Source organism: Aythya marila (genome assembly GCF_965140915.1).
Source record: "Aythya marila genome assembly, chromosome: 1".
NCBI lineage: Eukaryota > Metazoa > Chordata > Aves > Anseriformes > Anatidae > Aythya > Aythya marila.
This window is the reverse complement of record NC_139042.1, coordinates 877,004-894,903: the sequence shown is the minus strand read 5'-3', so window position 1 is coordinate 894,903 and position 17,900 is coordinate 877,004. Positions and strand designations below refer to the sequence as shown.

Here is a 17,900-nt window from a genome sequence, read left to right as displayed (position 1 = left end):
GTGTTGACACCCTGTGTGGTGAACACGTTTTTTTTGCCTTTGTTCCTAATAAGACCGTAAATCGTTAAAAGGATGAAAATTTAAAAATCCATTTTGCGTGTCCCTGCGTGCACCGTTTGTAGCGTTGTCCAGTACAGGCAGTGGAAATGGTGGAAATGACCTCGAGGCTGGGTTCTTAGCGCCGAAATATTTGGGATTCCAGCACCAGAAGCTGTTTGTGGGCTTTAGTCTGCTATCCACGGGGCAGTTTTCAGTTAGGATGGGCTAAAATCATCTCCTTGGGCAGGGGACTGGTTCAGGGGTGCCTGCCTTTTCAGACACACTCCTCCACTCGCAGCCGAGCATCCCCTGCCCTGAGAAGCACCCGGCTTCCCTCCTCCAAGGGCTGGGGGAAGCGCAGAGAGGAGAGCTGTGCAAATGGGGACGCGAGGAAACACGAGCAGAGCTGCTCTGTAAGCTGATATTAGATTAATTCCTCCTGCCCACATCCTCCAGCACAGAATGGACATGAGAAAATGACACATGGAGAAGGAAGATCAAAAGTAAACCGACGCTGTAAAAGTGGCTGTTCTGGTTTCTTTTCCTCGTCCTTCTGTAATTGCCTTCCCGAAGCAATAAATCCTGGTCCCTGGGTCTCAGGCACCTCCACCCGAGACTCCCGCACCTGGAACTGGTCAGGGCCCAGCCAAACATCAAATAGAAAAATCAGCTCACCACTAAATGCTGTGTTAATTCAATAGCATGCACAAATCGGAGTTTTATTGGTAATGAATCAGCTCGGCAGCCGGCGCTGTAACGAGCGGCGTGAAGAGGGGCCATCAGCCCTTCTGGGCGCTTCTGGGGGACGCAGCTCTCAGCAGGAGCCGCCTGATTAAGAAGGAAGAAGCCAGAACCGTCTCATTGCCATGCTGATGGAGAGGTTGTGGTGTAATGACAGCCGCTGACGTCCTTACCCAACCCGTGTTAGCACTGGGACGGAGGCGCCGCAGCGCGAGCAGACCGCAGCAGGGCAGAGCCTGGCACATCCTGGTGGTGGAGACGTGGTGAGCCTCGTGTCCGGGGCACCACGAGGGTGGGAGAAGCTGCTGCACATCTGCAGGGAGGTGGCACCGGTGGCTTTCTGAGTGCTGACCCCCTCGGGTGACTTCTGCAGGGCTTGGCTGATGGATAGGGTCAGGCTGGACTGGGCGAGGTGCTCTCCGGGGAAGGGTTTCCACCAGAACTTCTCCTAGGGTTGATTTCTACAAGAGTTGGGGAAAATATTTTCTTTTGTTGAATTTGGTTTCGATTCCATCTGATAAAAACCAAATGGGTGGAAAGAGAGTAACAAAACATGTGGGCAGGTTTGAAATGAAGAATTTCAGTCGCTCTGAGCTGCCCAAACTGCCCTGAACTCACACCACCACCACCCAGCACCCCCAAAACCAGCGTGTGCTGCACGGACACGTCCTCCTGCACGGTGCCAGCACTTGGTGCCCGTGTCTGCCTGGCCTCCCACCTCCTTTGGCTCTCCCCAGCCAGTAACTCCATCACCCAGGGCTCTCGCAGTCCTTGGAGGGCAATGTTGGAGCCTCGAGGGTGTCCGGCAGCACCGGGTGGTCTCACTGGTGCCGAGCCACACACCGTGGAGCCCCTCGCCCAGCAAAGGGCTCAGCCCCACAGGGTGCTGGGGAAGTGCTGGTGGAAAGGTCTCCAGTGGGATGCTGGAAGGTCGAGCTGGTCTGCTCCTAGCTTCAGCACCCAGCTGCAAGCCCAGGAAATGCCTTGGCTGCGGTGAATAATCAGCTTTCCAAATGCAAAAGGAAGCTTGTGTAGTCATCGTGAGTTCTGTAACGTCGTCTCCTTGAGGTGATCGTCCATGAACCTCGTTTACCTGGGCTGTACGATTTGGGGTTTTGCTTAGTTTTGTTTTTACATTGTGTTCTTTGTGGGATTTGTTTCAAAAAAAGTCTCAGCAGCAGTAAAATCCATTTTATGTAGCAAATTGTGAGCTATTTCAGTCCCACTTTCAGCCCCCAGCCCTGGTGACAAGCAGGGTGTTTCGATGAACCTCGGCCAGGGGCAGTGGGATCAGTTCCTGGCTGCCTTTGAGAAACTGCAGTTATTTCCCTCTTCCTTCAGAAGAAGTCCTAATATTTGCAGTGGATTTATCTGGCCGCTGCCTGCCTGCAGTCCTGGGGAGCCACGAGGCGAACACAAGTGTGCTCAGCCACCTGCCTGCTTCTGGAGAAGCCTTCCAAATGTAATGAAACCGGGGGCACATTAATCAAAAATCACTTTACGTATTTCTTTCTCTTCCAGGGTTTCATCAGACTGGACATGTCGGAGTTCCAGGAGAGGCACGAGGTTAGTAAATGGGCTGTCTGGACTTCCAGGGGTTGCAGTTCTGAGTTTAATTGGTAATTCAAACAAATCGTGCCAATCCCGCCGTTCCCCGGCGTTTCATCACTGTCCGTGGCCTCCCGCTGCCTCTGAGCGCGGGCAGAGCTCCTGGCTGCAGGCTGCCGTGGAGGCCTGGCCGTGGCAGTGGGCAGCCAGGAGCTTTTTGAGTTCCTTTGCCAAAAAACGGGCAGTTTGGTGTGCCGGAGGCGGGTGCAGGGCGCACAGCAGGGAACACGCGGCAGTGAATCTGCAGAAACGTCCCCTGGAAGGGGTTCAGTGCTGCAGTGAGCCCAGGAGGAGAAATAGCACCGGGAACTATGGACCAGAAGGGGATATTTTATACATCAAGTGATGGCTGTGGGCACCTTGGCTGATCCCACGTAGCCTTCAAGCACCGCCGTGAGGCATTTGCACTGACGATAGCAGCACCTCCTGCTGGCCCAGCCAAGCCCGAAATCCTCCAGGAGAGGTCCATCCCCTCCAACTCCAAAAAGCAGCAAGGTCCCAGCTGAGACTGCATAAATCTGGTTTGCAATAAAATGTAAATTTAAGTTCTTCTGATGGCAGCCTAGGTCCCTTGTGTAGTGTTGTTGATGCCACTGGTGAGGTGCACCCAGACCCAGAAGTGCAGAATAAGAGCTCTGCTGAGGATCGAGCCCTTAATCGGAGGAGCTGCTGCAGGAGAGGAGGAGGAGGAGGCACTGGCTGGGACCTGGGAAGATTTTTGTGAATAAGAGGAGGAAAAAAGTGCCGTGGAGGAGTGCAGGAGTGCTGGCAGCACCACTGCTTGCATTTCATCCTGACGATGGCTGAGCCACCACCTCCACGGTGGGGGGACCCCTGTGAGCAGGAGGGGGTCAGGGCCCTCCAATGGCCAGAAAAGGTCCAGGAGAGCATTATTTTAGCCGAAGCAGGGAAGTAAGGAGATACGGGGAAGAGAAAATTCAGAATTGCCTGCAGCTGGCCTGATAGATCGCTTGTCGGCGGTTCTGGTGGGGACCTGCGCTGGAGGAGTGAAAAATGCATAAAAATAAAGCCATGTTGATGACTCAGTGCAAAGGAAGAGGAGCTGGAAGCGGCGGTGTAAATGTAAGATATAAAACACCGGGCCCTGACAAAGACAAGAGGCAGAGCAGAGGGAAGAAATAAAGTAGAGAATTGCAGCGAGAGCAATATAAATTTTTCAAGCAAACAAGGATCAGGAGGTCAGCCCAGGAGACAGCATCCTTTGAAGGAGCCTGGGGAGCCTCACGTAGCCACAGGCGCTGCTAAACAAATGAAATGAATTAGCTGCCTTCAGCTAATTCCTGCTGGAGGGTCCCTGAGCCCGCGGGAGCCCCTCACCTCTGCCCGAGAGCCCCCGGGAGAGGGCAGGGAGGCTGCAGCAGCGCACGGCTCCGCTTCCAGGGGACGAGGGCATCACGGCTGTCCCCGGGCTGCATTGCTGGGCCAAACGGAGCCACCTCGAAGAGAAAAGGTAGGTGGCTGTGGGCACGGCTTTTGGGAAGCAGGGGTGAAGGTGTCGGGGCTCCTTTCCCCTGCCAGCCCGCCGAGCACCAGAAGGGGACGGCTGTGCCGGCACGGCGGCACGAAAGGCTTTCGGGGTTCTCCGACGATAAACGAAACCACGACAGACCCAGCGCCAGGCTGTGCTGCGTGAAGGAGAGGCAGATAGTTTGTTCCGCGAGGACTCACCGATATTCTAAGGGTTTGGGATTTTGCTCCCAGGATTTCACCCGGGTGAGCAGCCTGCAGCTGGCTCTGCGTGTCCAGCGTCCGCCCGAATCAACAAACCGACCACTAATTGTGTTCCTTTCAACTTGGTGTGCTTAAAGGACTTCAGGTGCGCCCAGAGAGCCAGGTTGCTTCAAGCTGAACACCAAAATCCCCCTGTCATTTCTGCAGAAGCAGTTCTGTTGCCAGGAGCACTCTGCTGTCTCCTTTTTGAACCTCACTTAGAAGTCCCGGTGCTGAGCAGTAAGGAAGTTGGCTGCGGGTGCAGGACAAATACTTGCACTGTGGCTGCTTCCCAAGGTCTGAGAAAGCCACCTACCACCTGTGGTCCCTTAAATTCTCTCTTAAAAGGGCCAAAGTGCATTGAAATGGGTCTTTGAGAGCAGGGGGGGTCACTCAGACACCACTTTGAAGAGCAGGGGTTGTGCCTGCGCGCGGTGCTCCTGCAGCCTCTGGGGCTTAACCCCGTGTGTGAGGCATTTGCCCAGCAGTCACCGATCTGCATTTCACCAAATTGTGCCTTATTCAGCTCATCTTGGGGTACCTGGCAGCGCACGGATCCCCTCTCACGTGTCCTGTCCCTTCCTCCTAGGTCGCCAAGTTCATCGGCTCGCCGCCCGGCTACGTGGGCCACGAGGAGGGCGGGCAGCTCACCAAAAAGCTGAGGCAGTGCCCCAATGCCGTGGTGCTCTTCGACGAGGTCGACAAAGCCCACCCAGACGTCCTCACCATCATGCTGCAGCTGTTCGACGAGGTGAGGCTGGCACAGAGTGACAGAACTGGAGGGGCTGGAGGGGACCTCAAGAGATCGTTGGGCACAATCCCCCTGCCAAAGCAGGTTCCCTAGAGAAAATCTGGGGTTGGAGCTTGAGAAAACCTGGGGTCGGTGTGAGGGCCGGCTGCAGGAGAGGTCTGGAGCGGGGCGGAAGCGCTCCAAATCAATAGTCACTGCCAAAAAATGTGAGCCAGCCAGTCAGGCCACGTTAATGCCGGGAAGCAGCATCACGCTGAGGTCTCGTGGTGGAAGAAATGACATCTTTGGGAAGAGAAAAAGCCAGCGATGGGAGGGGCAGGAGCCTGAGCAAGAAGCCCACAGGGATCAGATTGTCCCGTGTCGCTGGGAAGGCACGAGAGCGAAGTCTGTGTCATGAGGATACCACTAAAAACCCTGGTGACAGCAGAGGTGGGCAGCAGAGGGCAGGAGCACCGAGAGGCACGCGTGCCCTGTGGCTGCCCAGCAGGGTGGCACGGGGAAAACCTTTTCTGAGCACCCGGGCATGGGTCGGGTGCTGCCACCTCATCAGGAAAGCACGGCAACCTGGGCACTTCTTAGCCTTAATGAGCCGTGCCTCGTTAATTGCTGCTCTGGAGCTGGGGTTGGTTCATTCACGGCGTTCCAGGCAGCACGTGAGTCATCTCCCAGCCTTCCTCCCCCAGATGCTGGTTCTCCCCCTGATCCTGCTGGCAGTAGGAAGGAGAGAAATACTCGCCGAGGAAGGGCGCACAGGCAGTGACTTCGGAGCCCTTTTGCTCTCTGCTGGTCTCCGGGGCTCTCTTTGCTTCTCACCTGTCCTGGGCAGCTGCAGCTCCTCTTGCAGGAGCTGGTGGGAGCCGGGGACAAACGCGTGTCCCTGGAGCAATCCTGGGACACCAGGAGACAAGGGGGCTGCTGCATCTCCTGCTGCACGCTCAGCTTGTTGCACGCGAGTTTTCCCGTCTATTTTTAAGGTCCCAGTCTGTCCACGGAGGCGAACAGACTCCGGAGCGATGTGCTGGGAGGTTTTGGGGAGTTTAGTTTTTCTTTTAAGGATTAATAACACAATTTTTTCTTGCATAGATCATCACAGCAGCAGCTAAATGTGAAATCAATTCCTGTACCACGCACTTGACAGGGCAATAACCCAAATGTTAATCTCAAGCACCCAACAAGGATTTGTGTCATTGTGCTGGATATCTGCTGCTGGAGACATATCGAGGAAAGAAACTGCCTGGGGAGCTGCTTATTTTTTTTCCTTATTTTTCTCTCTTTTTTTTTGCTTTATTAATCAAGAGAACTAGCACTTCTGAAGGGTTCCTGTGCAGGTTTGGTGGGAGGAGCGCTGACCCCACAGCCCTCAGTGCTGCAGCAGCTCCCTGGGCGCACGGGGAGCCCTCCTTGGCTTTTTTGGGGCTGTCCCAGGGGGATGCTCTCTCTCTGTCACCTCTTGCTGCCCCAGCCGGATCCGTGCTTGGTTCATTCCACGGGCAGAGCCAAGCAGTTATTCCTGCAAGGTTATTTTGGCTTTGCTTATTTTTGGTCAGGCTCCTGGCAGTCTGTGCTCCCACGTGGTGCTGCCAAACCACCACAAAGCTCACTGCCCCTGCCTGGCCCAGCACTGGGGGAGCTCCCAGGCAGCCACAGCAGCACAGGGAGCTTTGAGCTGATTCCTCCGTTCCCCTGGTGAGCACCCAGTTGTGGCCAGTAAATACCAGTGAATAGCACAGCTCTCATCACAGGCAGCCCAGCACCTGCCCGTGTCCTTGGGTGTCCCTTGGACAGCATCAGAACCAAATCTCTGGGGAAAAAGAGGGCTGTGATGTTTTGCCTCGTGTTTTGGAAACGTCCTGGGGCACCCACTGATGCTCGTGCTGATTTGGTTGCAGGGCAGGCTGACAGACGGCAAGGGGAAGACCATCGACTGCAAGGATGCCATCTTCATCATGACCTCCAACGTGGCAAGCGACGAGATAGCCCAGCACGCCCTGCAGCTCAGGCAGGAGGCCGTGGAAATAAGCAAGAAGAGGATCGCAGAAAACTTAGGTACTGGGCTTTGCACATCCTTCTCCAAGCCCCTGGAGAACCCAGCTCCTCCCTAAGGCTGCAGCTCCCTGCTGCAGGGACCAAACGCCTGCCCTCACCACCACGAGGCCTCTTCTGAAAGCCTCCCTGCAGCATTCATTGTTCATGAGCACGTCCTTGAGCGATTTGTCTTTGCTTGGGGCTTTCTAGCCCACCTCTCAGCCCTCCCCACCCCGTGCTCCCTTCCCTTTATCTGCTTATCCTTTTCTTTCTCTCAGGACCCTTCCACGTGCTTCCTCGGAAACACCGTGGCTCCTCCAGGCGCTCACGTTAACGAAGAATAGTTTAGTTCTTTCTTAAGTCAGCTAAAGGTAATTAGGACTGAGCTTAATAGATTTTACTTTGCCTTTTAGTGACAGCACAAGCCCCACACGAGGGTCCTGAAGGAAATTGCCCCCAAGCAGGTCGCAGAGGGAGGACGGAGCAGGGTAAGGGCAGCCTCTGACAGCCCTGCTGAAGGCACGGGGTCTCTGTACGCTCAGCCCTGCAGTGATAACCCCGTAGGATAACACCAGGAGGCCACCAGTAGGTCTCTGGTGCCCTAAGGAAGGACAGACAGCAGTGCCTGCAGCGGGGATTGCCTCCTCTCACTCTGAAATAGGGGCAGGTTTGAGCACAGACACTGGCACAGGGAGCACGAGGAAGCACTGCCAGCATCGGGTGCTGCTGTGCCTGTGCAGAACCACAGTTTCCTCACCCGTTTGGTCCCCTTCTTCCCATCCATGGGGTACCTGGCAGCCTGTGCCCTCCTGCACGTAGGCAGGGCTTCTCTGCTCACCCGTGGAAATGCCCGAGAAGCTGTGGTGTGCGGTGTGTGCTGCGGCCAGGAGCCACAGCTTTCTGCAGCAGCTCCATGGACAGCAGGAAAAAATGCTGGGTTTTGGCATCGAGTGTATTTTTCAGCTTCTCTCTCACTGTCTCTTCCTTTTTGCCTTGAGAAGCGGATGCCAAAGCTGACTTAATTCAGAATCTTTAAACTTCAATCAAACTAGGTAAAGGACAAAGCATTGCCTGCAACTGAACTTTCAAGAATAACATTTTAAAATGCCAAGCACTTTTCTCCTAAATGAGGAAAGCATTGAATTTTAATTTCTGGAACTGTACGACAGACAGCTGCAGTGAGTGAAAGGCAGCGAGAGAGCACAGCCAGAAAATGCATTTTGATCAGGAGCCCGGCCTCAATTGAGTTTCGCAGAGCTCCTTGCAATTTGCAGAGCCCTTGGCTTGGAGGTGCCGCAGGACGCAGCGGCCGGGAGGTCAGCCTGAGTGCCTGGCTGGGCAGATAAATGGAAAGATAGAGGGAAGGAGCTGCTTCCGCCCTATCTCGCCATCTGTGAGTGAAAGCAGCAAATATTGCAGGTGACAAACCTCAGCACTGCCTGTGCTCTGCTCTGCTCCTCTTCCAGAGGCCCCGTACGCGGGCAGAGCGCTCTGCCCAATCCCCTCGGTGGCTCAGGGATGTGGAAGGGGCTGAATCCTATAACCCAGGACCCCCAGCTCCATTTACCCCACTGCTCTGCTCGTCCTCCCCGTGTGGCACAGCAAAATCCCCACCCAGGATCTCTGGAGCACCCCCGTGCTCGTGTCCTGGGGGTGCTCCTGCAGCAGGGGGTGAGCTGGGATGGGTGCTGAGAGCCCCGCAGCCTCCCAGGGGAAGGGGCAGGGGGACTTCAGAGCGCACAGCACCGTGCCTGGAAGCCTCCTGTGCCACTGCTGCGAGTGTCACAGCTCCACCAAGGCTGCAAATGCAGGAAAGGCTCTCAGCATCCAGCCTTCAGCGGGGTATTCCTGCACTTCTTGGCGTTACAGCCTCCTACCCAGAGCACCTTTCCTGCGAGGGATCTCCCCTTGTGTCAAATGGCCCGTGGAGTTACGTGCCTGAAGGTGTAGGAAGGGAGCGAGGCAGTCGAGACAAAGAGAAAGGTGCCGTGGGGCTGCAGGAAGGTGAAGCCTGCGCTGAAGCTGGCTGTCAGGGCTGGAGCTGGGATTAGAAGCAGGGCTGCCAGACCCTGGCTCCATCTGCAGTCAGTGGAGGGAAGTGGTCCCGAAGCCCGAAGCACGCTTGTGCCCCAGGCTGAGTGTGGGTTTTGCTGCTTGCTGAGGGGCCCACGGGCTGTCCTCTGTGCCTAAAGAGCTGCCACAGCCCCCCCAGAACACCCCCGGGTGCTCCCTGGGCTGGTTCTCATGGCCCAGCCACCGTCCGGGTTTCACGGGGGCCAGAGGAGGACTCCTGATACCCAAAATCTGCTGGCAGGCAGCTCGTGGGGTGTAAGGCATTGAGAGGAGGCAGAGCAGGAGCTCTGCTGCTGTCTGAGAGTAGGGTGCACAGGGCACACAGCCAGCCACGGCAGGGAATTGGGTGCAGGAGCCCCACGGCACCCACCAGACGTGGTTTGTGGCACGTGGGGAGATTTGGGGTCTGATCCTAGACCCTGCTGGGCCCCCATCTCACCTTCCCGTGCAATCTTCCTGTGCTGGCTCCTCCTCGTGCAGCTCCACGTGTCCTCCCTTCCCTGCCCTCACCCGTGTCCTCGTGTCCTTGTGTCTTTCAGAGGACGTGCAGGTGACCGAGAAGATCACCATCTCCAAGCAGTTCAAGGAGAAGGTCATTCGCCCCATCCTGAAGGTAGGGGGGATCGGTTTCAGGGCTCGTGTTTCAGGTGTGCTGAGCTTTGTTCACCGAGTCGTGCGGTTTAAGCGCCGTGCCCCTCACCAGCTGCCTCCCAGATGTGAGCTCAGTCACACGACGTTCATTTTCAGGCTTGATGGTTAATTTTCAGGCACCCCGAAGCAAGGTCAGGGCCTTGCAGAAAGAGATAGCAGCAGCTCTCTGCTCCCGTTGTAGTGCAGTTAGAGGAGACTGGAAGGGGAACGCGGGCTGGGAAGTGCTGGGGTGGGGTTTTTGGGGGTCCTGTGCTCACTCTGGGCCACAATCTGCTCGGCTTCTGGGCCAGGGAAGTCCTCCTGCAGTGACACGTCCCCCTGGCACCCCGTCCATCCCCCTGGCACCCCCGTCCATCCCCTGGTACCCCTGACCTGCAGCCCTTGTCCCCGCAGGCTCACTTCAGGCGGGATGAGTTCCTGGGGAGGATCAACGAGATCGTCTATTTTCTCCCTTTCTGCCACTCGGAGCTCATCCAGCTCGTCAACAAGGAGCTGAATTTTTGGGCCAAAAAGGTAAAATCCAGTCCGTTGCTCAGAGGCAATTGCTTTAGAGGGAACTTCTCCTTCACGAGGAGGAGGAATTCGCGTCCAAGCCTTCATCCTGCTGTTGCAGAAGCAGCGTGAGCATGTGTTTGTGCTGTAGTCGTCTTCCATGGGTCAGCAGGACAGTCAAATGCCTGATGTCTTGGCACATGGAGTGCTCCAGGTGGCCAAATAGGATTTAGGGGGGCAATTTTGGAACCTTTTTGGGCACCAACAGGGCTGAACTCGGCCGAGCTCGGACACAGGGACACGCAGCACCCTTCTGTCCCAGCTCCCAGCTGCTCGAGGAAGGGAATGGGGGTGCTGGGGATGCTCAAACACCCCGGTAACATTTATTTCCTTCTCCTCCTGCCCCCACAGGCCAAGGCGAGGCACAACATCACCCTGCTTTGGGACAGGGAGGTGATGGACGTGCTGGCTGACGGCTACAACCTGCACTACGGGGCTCGGTCCATCAAGCACGAGGTAAAGCACCAGGACCAAGCAGTCCTCGGCCCCGCTGGGTGCCGCAGGGGGCACAGGAGCAGGGGCAGTGCCCCCACAGCCTCCCCTCGTAGCCCTGCTCTGCCTGGGGAGCGCCAGGAGGCTGCTGCTTGTGTCTGTCCCATGAAAATGTGGCTGCAGGGCTCGCAGCCAGGATGCTGGCGGTCGGGGGGAGGACACATCGCTGCCCAGGGGTGGGAAGGAGGGCGGCACGGCTCCCCCGGGGGTATTTCGGGGTTTTATGGCAGCTGCTTTTTCCTCCTCCAGGTTGAACGGCGCGTTGTGAACCAGCTGGCAGCTGCCTACGAGCAGGACCTGCTGCCGAGGGGCTGCACCCTGAAAATCACGGTGGAGGACTCGGACAAGCAGCTGCTGAAAACCAAAGACAGCTCAGCCCCCGGCGCGGAGAAAACAAAGACGCCAACCCTGCGGCTGGAGATCGTGGAGAAGGACAGCAAATCCCGAAAACTGGACATCCAGGCACCTCTGAACCCAGAAAACATCACGTACTTCCTCTAGGGCACGCCGGGGCTGTGCGGGTTGGCAATAAAATACCATCAGACTCGCAGTGTGCCCCGTGGCCACATCTGTGAGGGCAGGCATCCATCCCAGAGGAGTGTGAGGTGGGGCAAAGCTGCTCCTGCTGCCTCTGCTCCTGCTGCCTCTGCTCCTCTGGAGCAGGACGTGGGCAGGCAGGCCCCACAGCATCAGGCTCTGGGAGGGCACAGAAGGCTCTGGCCGTGGGCTGGCGAGGCGCCGTGCAGCCACGGGGGGACACGAGGGTGAGGGGCAGGGGGATTTCACTGCAGAAACAGCGTAAGAGAGAAGGTGCTGGGGCTGTTTAACACAGAAAAGCAGATTTCTGACTGTACGGGTGCTGGTCGGGCTTGTCGCTGCCTGAAGATGGGAATTGCTGCAGGGACTGGTTTGTGGGGCTTGGACTGATGCTGCACGGGGTGGGATGGGCTGAGTGTGTGACAGCTTCGTCTAAAAGCCACCAGGCTCTCTGACTGTACCTCGCCTGCTTCTGGTTATTTATTGCAATAAACGTGGCGTGCACACGCGATGCTCTGCCTCTCGGGGGGCCGGGCAGAGCGGGGTGGGGATTGCCCAGTAATAGGATCGAGGAGGGAGAGACACAGCCCTGGGGGGCTCCTGCAGGTCCTGCTCACCTCTGGGAGGCACGAGGAGCACCACGAGGAGCACCACGAGGAACACCACGAGGAACACCACCAGCATGTTTCCTCTGCCAGCCCCATCCCGGCCGGGTGGCATCCCAGTGTGACCCTCACCAAACACTTTGCTGCCACTGACCCCTCATCCTTGCAGAGCTGCTCCCTGGACATTGTTAATTTCTCGGGGTTAACACCAATGTCTGAGTTGTCCCCGGTGTCAGCTCGAGGTAAAGGTCCCTGTACCCTGCAGGTTTTTGGGGAAGGTGCAGTACGAGCAATCTGTGCCTTCCTCACCAACCTCAGTAATGGGTCCAGTGCGGGACCACGCACCTTGGATTTGGACACATCCTCTCCTGGGGACACGGCCAGCGTCACATCCCTGGGGACTTGGTCTTGTGGGGAGGGATTTGGGGGGAGGCAGACGGGTCCCTTCCCACAGCCTCGGTCGCTGCTCGGCCACCCCATGGGGCGAGGAACCCGGTGCCGAGGTCACCGCCCTTCCCCGACCGCGTCTCCGCGGATTACCCCGCCGGTCGGTGACGTGCCACAGGCACGTTGGGAAGGGGAGGAAACGAAATACAGGCGGAAATCAAACAAAATAGCCCTGCGGAATTAATAAGTCGCAGTCCCTGGGGCACGGGGACAGTGACGGATGGGAGACAGTGGCAGAGCCCCGGGCTTGCCGGGGACGGCGCACCCAACCCGGGAGCACCCACCCTGCTCCAGCTGAGGCAGAAGTTTTGGGGAGCCCCTCGCTGCCCTGCAAGGCCCCCCCATGTGCTGGGTGCCCCCTTCCCAGCTCCGTGCAGCGCTGGCAGGGTCACAGCCCCGACCCTTTGTGGGTGCAGGTGGCCCCAGACAGCCCCGGGGTGCGCCAGGACCAGTGCCTGGGGCTGCTGGAGGGGCTCATCCCGGTGAGGTGCCTGAGTTTTTGGGGCTGAGCTGCTGAGGCAGACGTCAGAACCAGGGCACTGCCTGTCCGTGGGCTTGTTTTGTCCCTGGTGCTCATTTTCCAGGGGTTGTAGAACGTTTTATGGGGCTGCTTTGACCCCACTGCCCATGGGGCTGATCCAACCACACGAGGTGTGCGCCCAAAGGGACAGGGCTGTGACAAAGAGCAGCTTTGGAGCTGGGGGGGCTTAGGGATGGCACAGGGGTGGGCGCAGCACTCAGTAGCAGCACTGCACAGCCAGGAGCCGCCGGCATTCCTGGATTTGTCCTTTTATTTACTACCACGGAAAGCACCGCCGCGGTCTCCCCAAAAATCCCTTCGGTCTTGCACAGACTGCATGGTCCTGGAGGACCTGATGAGCCTCCTGTGGGGTCAGAGAGGACAGGAGGAGGTTCTTCGTGTTCGTCTTCACCTGAAAGGGTCTTGGAGCTCCACGGGGGTTTTTTGACCCTCTCCAACCAACGCAGACACCGTGGTGGGGCTGGCCCAACACCAGCCCAGTGGGGTGGGCACTGGATTTCGCACAGTTCCCCAGTGGAGCTGCCCGGGTCACAGCCTGTGCCCACCCCGCGGGGCTGGGACACTGCGTGGGGACGGGGAGAGCCCCAGGAGCCACCTCCACAGCCCCAGCTCCTCGACTGCCTCCAGCCCTGACACCTCCAGCCCGTCCCGGACTGTCGGAGGCTCCAGGGGACACCCACCGGGTCCGGCTCTGCCAGGGCCACGTCCCCACGTGGCACACGAAAACCAAGAGGCTCTGTGCCCGAGAGGGAGAGCAGGAGCAGGAGCATCCCAGGTCCCAGAATCATCTCGGTTGGAGAAGACCTTCAAGATAAATCGACCATCGACCCGACATCCCATGTCCCCTCACCAAACCGTGTGGCTTCCTGGCTCCAGCCCATCAGTGGAGCGCTGGAGGTGCCCAAGCATGGACCCACGGGGCAGAGCTGGCTGTGCATGGGTGTGCAGGGATGTGTGAGGTTGTGCAGGGGCATCAGGGGGTGTGCAGGGGCGTGCAGGGGTGTGCACAGCCGTGTGACACCGAGGACAACCCAGGGGTAAGGGCAGGATTCCCTCTGTGTGCCTTTAGGGGTCGGCTCCCCTTGCGCCCAGCCCAGGCAGCACCCACACAAACCGTGCTGCACCATGTCCCACTGTGCCGTGCCTCTGTGACAAATCGATTCCGTGACACCGTGTGACTCTGCCAGGCCACGTTACGCCAGGCTGTGCCGTGCCACGCTGTGCCGTGCCGTCCTGTATCGCCCTGTGCCGTGCCATCCTGCTCCATGCCGTGCCGTGCCGTGCCATGCTGCACCAGCACCCCAGGGAGTGGAGAGCCAAAAGCCCCGTCAAGCAGGAGCATCACCGGCCCAGGCTGTGCTGGGGAGGTGAGCGGGGCCCTCCCCGATTGTTTTATTTGTTTTTAATTGTGTTTGAGGAGAGGAGCTGGCGTGCCTCTAAGCAAACAGCAGAGGGTTAAAGGGCTCCCTGTGACAGATCAAATAAATGTGCCATTGCAGCCGGTCCCAGAAACAATAAAACCAAGGCAGGATCTGGAGGGGAGAAACATCAGGCTGTGACGGGAGAAATTCAATTACTGCCAGCCTTCAGCCCCGTGCCGGGCTCCTAATTCGATTAGGGGCAGGCGAGCTCCAGCGCGCGGAGGGGCCTCGGCGCGGCCCCGAGTCGGGGCTTTGTCACGGGGAACAAAGCAGCGGTGGCCGGGGGCCCGCGGCACCGCGGCCGGGCGAGCGCAGCCCCAAATTGCAGCTCTGGCTCGGGAACCGGAGCCACGGTGCCCGCGGTGCTTGCAGTGCCCACAGTGCTCACGGTGCCCGCGGTGCCCACGGTGCTCGCGGTGCGCCCAGCTGCCGGCCATGGGATGCCGGCTGCCAGCACGCACCAGTGCCGTGGTCCTCGCTCGGGCACCGCTGCTGGTGATGGTGAGGGCACGGCACGAGGTCTCCTCCCCGCTGCCCACCCTGCAGCAGCTCCAGCTCCTGCACCCAGCTCTGCGCTGAGCTCTCGGTGCAGCCCCGGTGTTAGCACGGCCCCACCGCAGCGCAGCCGGGGCTGGCACCGAGGAGCAGCGGGGACAGGAGGGTTTTGCACTGAGACCCTTCCCGGAGCACTGGTGTGGGCAAAGCTGGTGCTGGAGACCCCGTGAGGCCCTGCAGTGCCTCCTGTTTCACGGGGGCCCCGATTCCTGCGTGCTGACAGCGGGGAGAATGGGCACAGAGCCCTGGTGCCATGCACCCCGCAGAGCCCGGCCGGGCTGGGGGCACGGGGAGCCCCCATCCGTGCTGCCGGGACCCCCTGCCCACCTTCCCGGGCCAGGCTGACCCCTGCACCCACCCTGACCCCTCCGAGGTGCCCACCCTGTGCATTGCCACATGTGTCGGGGTGGGGGTGCTCAGCCATCGCGTGGCACTGGGGATGTCACCCCCCTGCCAGCCCCAATTCTCCCTGCACCACCATCGGGTCACCCACATCCCCCCAGCTCCCACGGCCAGGCCCGAGCTCTGGGCTCACCAGGGCCATGGCAAGGTGGGGGCACCCCCGGTGCTGCCCCAGCCCCCCTTTGTCCACTTTCTCCTCTCCCCCTTCATCCCCCCCATCATCTTCCTCCTCCCCTCCCCCTCATTCTGCCCCTGGCTCTGGGTAGCAATAGCAGCAGCTCCTTGCGTGGCAGATTGCTGCCTAATTAGTTTAGAGGGAAAACTTAATTGAATTAACTTTTTCACAACTCCAGCAGCCTGACAGTTGGGGCTCTCTTTCACCAGCCAGCCTCCATCTCCTTGATCTAATTAACTTGTTTAGCAACCTGCCCGGGTCCGGCGCCTGCGCCTCGGCCAGCGCAGCTGGGGGCTCGCCGGGGGGACCGGGCCACCAGCCCCCCGGCCGGCCCGGCCACGGGACAAGGGGTGCCCCAGGGACCCCCGAGCTGGTGGAGCAGGGGGCTCCGGGACAATTGGGGGCTGTGGCCACAGGTGGGGCAGTGGCTGTGGGGGGGGACATGGGGCAGGGTGTGGAGAGGGGCGTGGGGCAGGACATGGGGGAGAGTGCAGGGAAGGACACGGCACAGGGCATGGGGAAGGGTGTGGAAGAGGACACGGGACAGGACATGGCATGGGAAATGGCACGGGACATGGGGCAGGACAGAGGGCAGGACAAGGAGGAGGACATGGGGCAGGACATGGCACGGGACATGGGGTAGGACAAGGAGTAGGACAGGGCACTGAACATGGAGCAGGATGTGGCACAAGACGCAGGGCAGGACGTGGAGGAGGACACGGGGCAGGACATGGAACAGGACACAGGGCAAGAAACGGAACAGGACACGGTGCAGGACATGGCACGGGACATGGCACAGAGCACAGGGCAGGGCATGGGGCAGGATTCAGGGAAGGATGCAGGACAGGACATGGAACAGGACATGGGGCAGGACATGGCACAGGACATGGGACAAGACATGGAACAGGACACAGGACAATACACAGAACAGGACATGGCACAGGACATGGCACAGGACACGGGGCAGTCACTGGCAGGACATGGTGCAGGATTCAGGGAAGGACACAGGGCAGGACACGGAGTGGGACACATCCCGGGCAGCCCCAAGGACATCAGGGGCCAGCTCCTGGTGCCCCATGTCCTGAGCTGGTGCTGCAGGAGGGGTCAGGATCCGGCCTTTCCTTACACCAGCGCTGATGCTGCAGGGAGGGCAGCGAGCAGCCCCCCCTGCACCCCCCAGCTGGGCAGGGGGACACAAAGCCCCCGGCCGGGTGCAATTAGACTTTTAAATCCTCTTTAGTGAAAGTGTTTGTCTTGAAAATGTCCCCAAATCCCCCCAAATCCCCCCCCCGGGTGCCTCTGAAAAGGGGCGAAGCCTTTACCTTGGACGTTGCCATTCAGGGGTGCCCAGCGGGGCGGTAATGAGGCACCGCTGGAATTCAGCCGGGTTGCAAATTTTGGGGGGGGGGGGAACGGGCAGAGAGCCCCCGTGGATGGGATGGGGAGGGGGGAACCCCTCACCCCCTGCTGCCCCCCGCCCAGGCTGAGTCCCCCCCCCCCGGTTTCAGCCACTTTGGCCAAAATCTGGAGGCAGGGGAGCCATCGCCCCGTCCGTCCGTCTGTCTGTCTGTCTGTCCGCAGGGTCACCTCCAGCCTGGGGCCTTTGGGGTGCAGGGGTTGTGCTGGAAGGGGGGGGCACGGGGCTGGGTTCACCCCCCCCCGGGCCAGGTGGGGGGCGACCTGGTGGTGCTGGGCCGGGCACGGGGGTCCTGGGGTCCCCTCTGGGGTCTGCATGTGGGGGCTGGGGGGGGCTGGGGGCCGGGGAGGTGCAGAGGGATGGGGACAGGACTGGGGGGGGGACAGGTGATGGGGGGATGGGGATGGGGACGGGGATGGGGGAGATGGCAGGGGCAGGGATGTGGGGGAATGAGGATGGGGACGGGCATGGGATGGGGATGGGGATGGGGATGGGATGGGGATGGGGATGGGGATGGGGATGGGATGGGGACATGGACAGGGATGGGGATAGGAATAGGGATGGGGATGGGGATGGGGACAGGACTGGGGACGTGGTGACGGGGACGTGGCAATGGGGACAGACAGGGGCAGGGATGGGGCCGGAGATGGGGCCAGGGATGTGGTGATGGGGCCGGGGACGGGAGCAGGGCTGGTGCCGGGGATGGCGAGGCCGATGGCTTCGGGGACACGAGTGGGGACGAGGCCGGGGCCGCTCCCCCGCAGCCTCCCCGACGTGCGCCGCTGCGGGGCCGGGCGGGGGACTCCGGGAGGGCTCCGGGGAGGGTCCGGGGAGGGTCCGGGGGGGGCTCTCCCGGTGGTCGGGCACCCGTCGGGGCTCGGGGCCGGGCCGGGCTGGGCGGGCGCCCACGAAGGGTTAAGGGCGGGGGGCGGCGGGGGGAGGCGGCTCCGCCCGCTCCTGCTGCGCCCGCGGTCCCCGGGAGATATTGTCATGCAAAAGCCCCCGACGCCGCCAGCCATTGTCTCCCCGTCGCCGGGCCGGTATATTACGGGGCTCGGCGGCCCGGGGCGGGCGCGGCCGTGCATGGAGCGGCGGCCGGGGGCTTGGCGGCCGGGGCCGGCGGGCAGGCGGCCGAGG

General features: G+C 59.9%; 1 protein-coding gene across 2 annotated transcripts in view; it reads left to right on the top strand.

The window, feature by feature from the left end:
* The window catches only part of CLPB (ClpB family mitochondrial disaggregase), a 65,974-nt gene extending 54,265 nt beyond the window's left edge, over positions 1-11,709 (top strand). For both annotated transcript variants that reach the window (XM_082756274.1, XM_082756273.1), the window contains 7 exons: positions 2,302-2,346; positions 4,709-4,870; positions 6,760-6,916; positions 9,508-9,581; positions 10,013-10,132; positions 10,523-10,627; positions 10,913-11,709. In XM_082756274.1, the coding sequence (XP_082612400.1) occupies positions 2,302-2,346; positions 4,709-4,870; positions 6,760-6,916; positions 9,508-9,581; positions 10,013-10,132; positions 10,523-10,627; positions 10,913-11,164 (915 nt within the window). In that variant the 3' untranslated portion in view covers positions 11,165-11,709. The remainder of the gene's footprint in view (positions 1-2,301; positions 2,347-4,708; positions 4,871-6,759; positions 6,917-9,507; positions 9,582-10,012; positions 10,133-10,522; positions 10,628-10,912) is intronic.
* Positions 11,710-17,900: the final 6,191 nt, after the last annotated feature.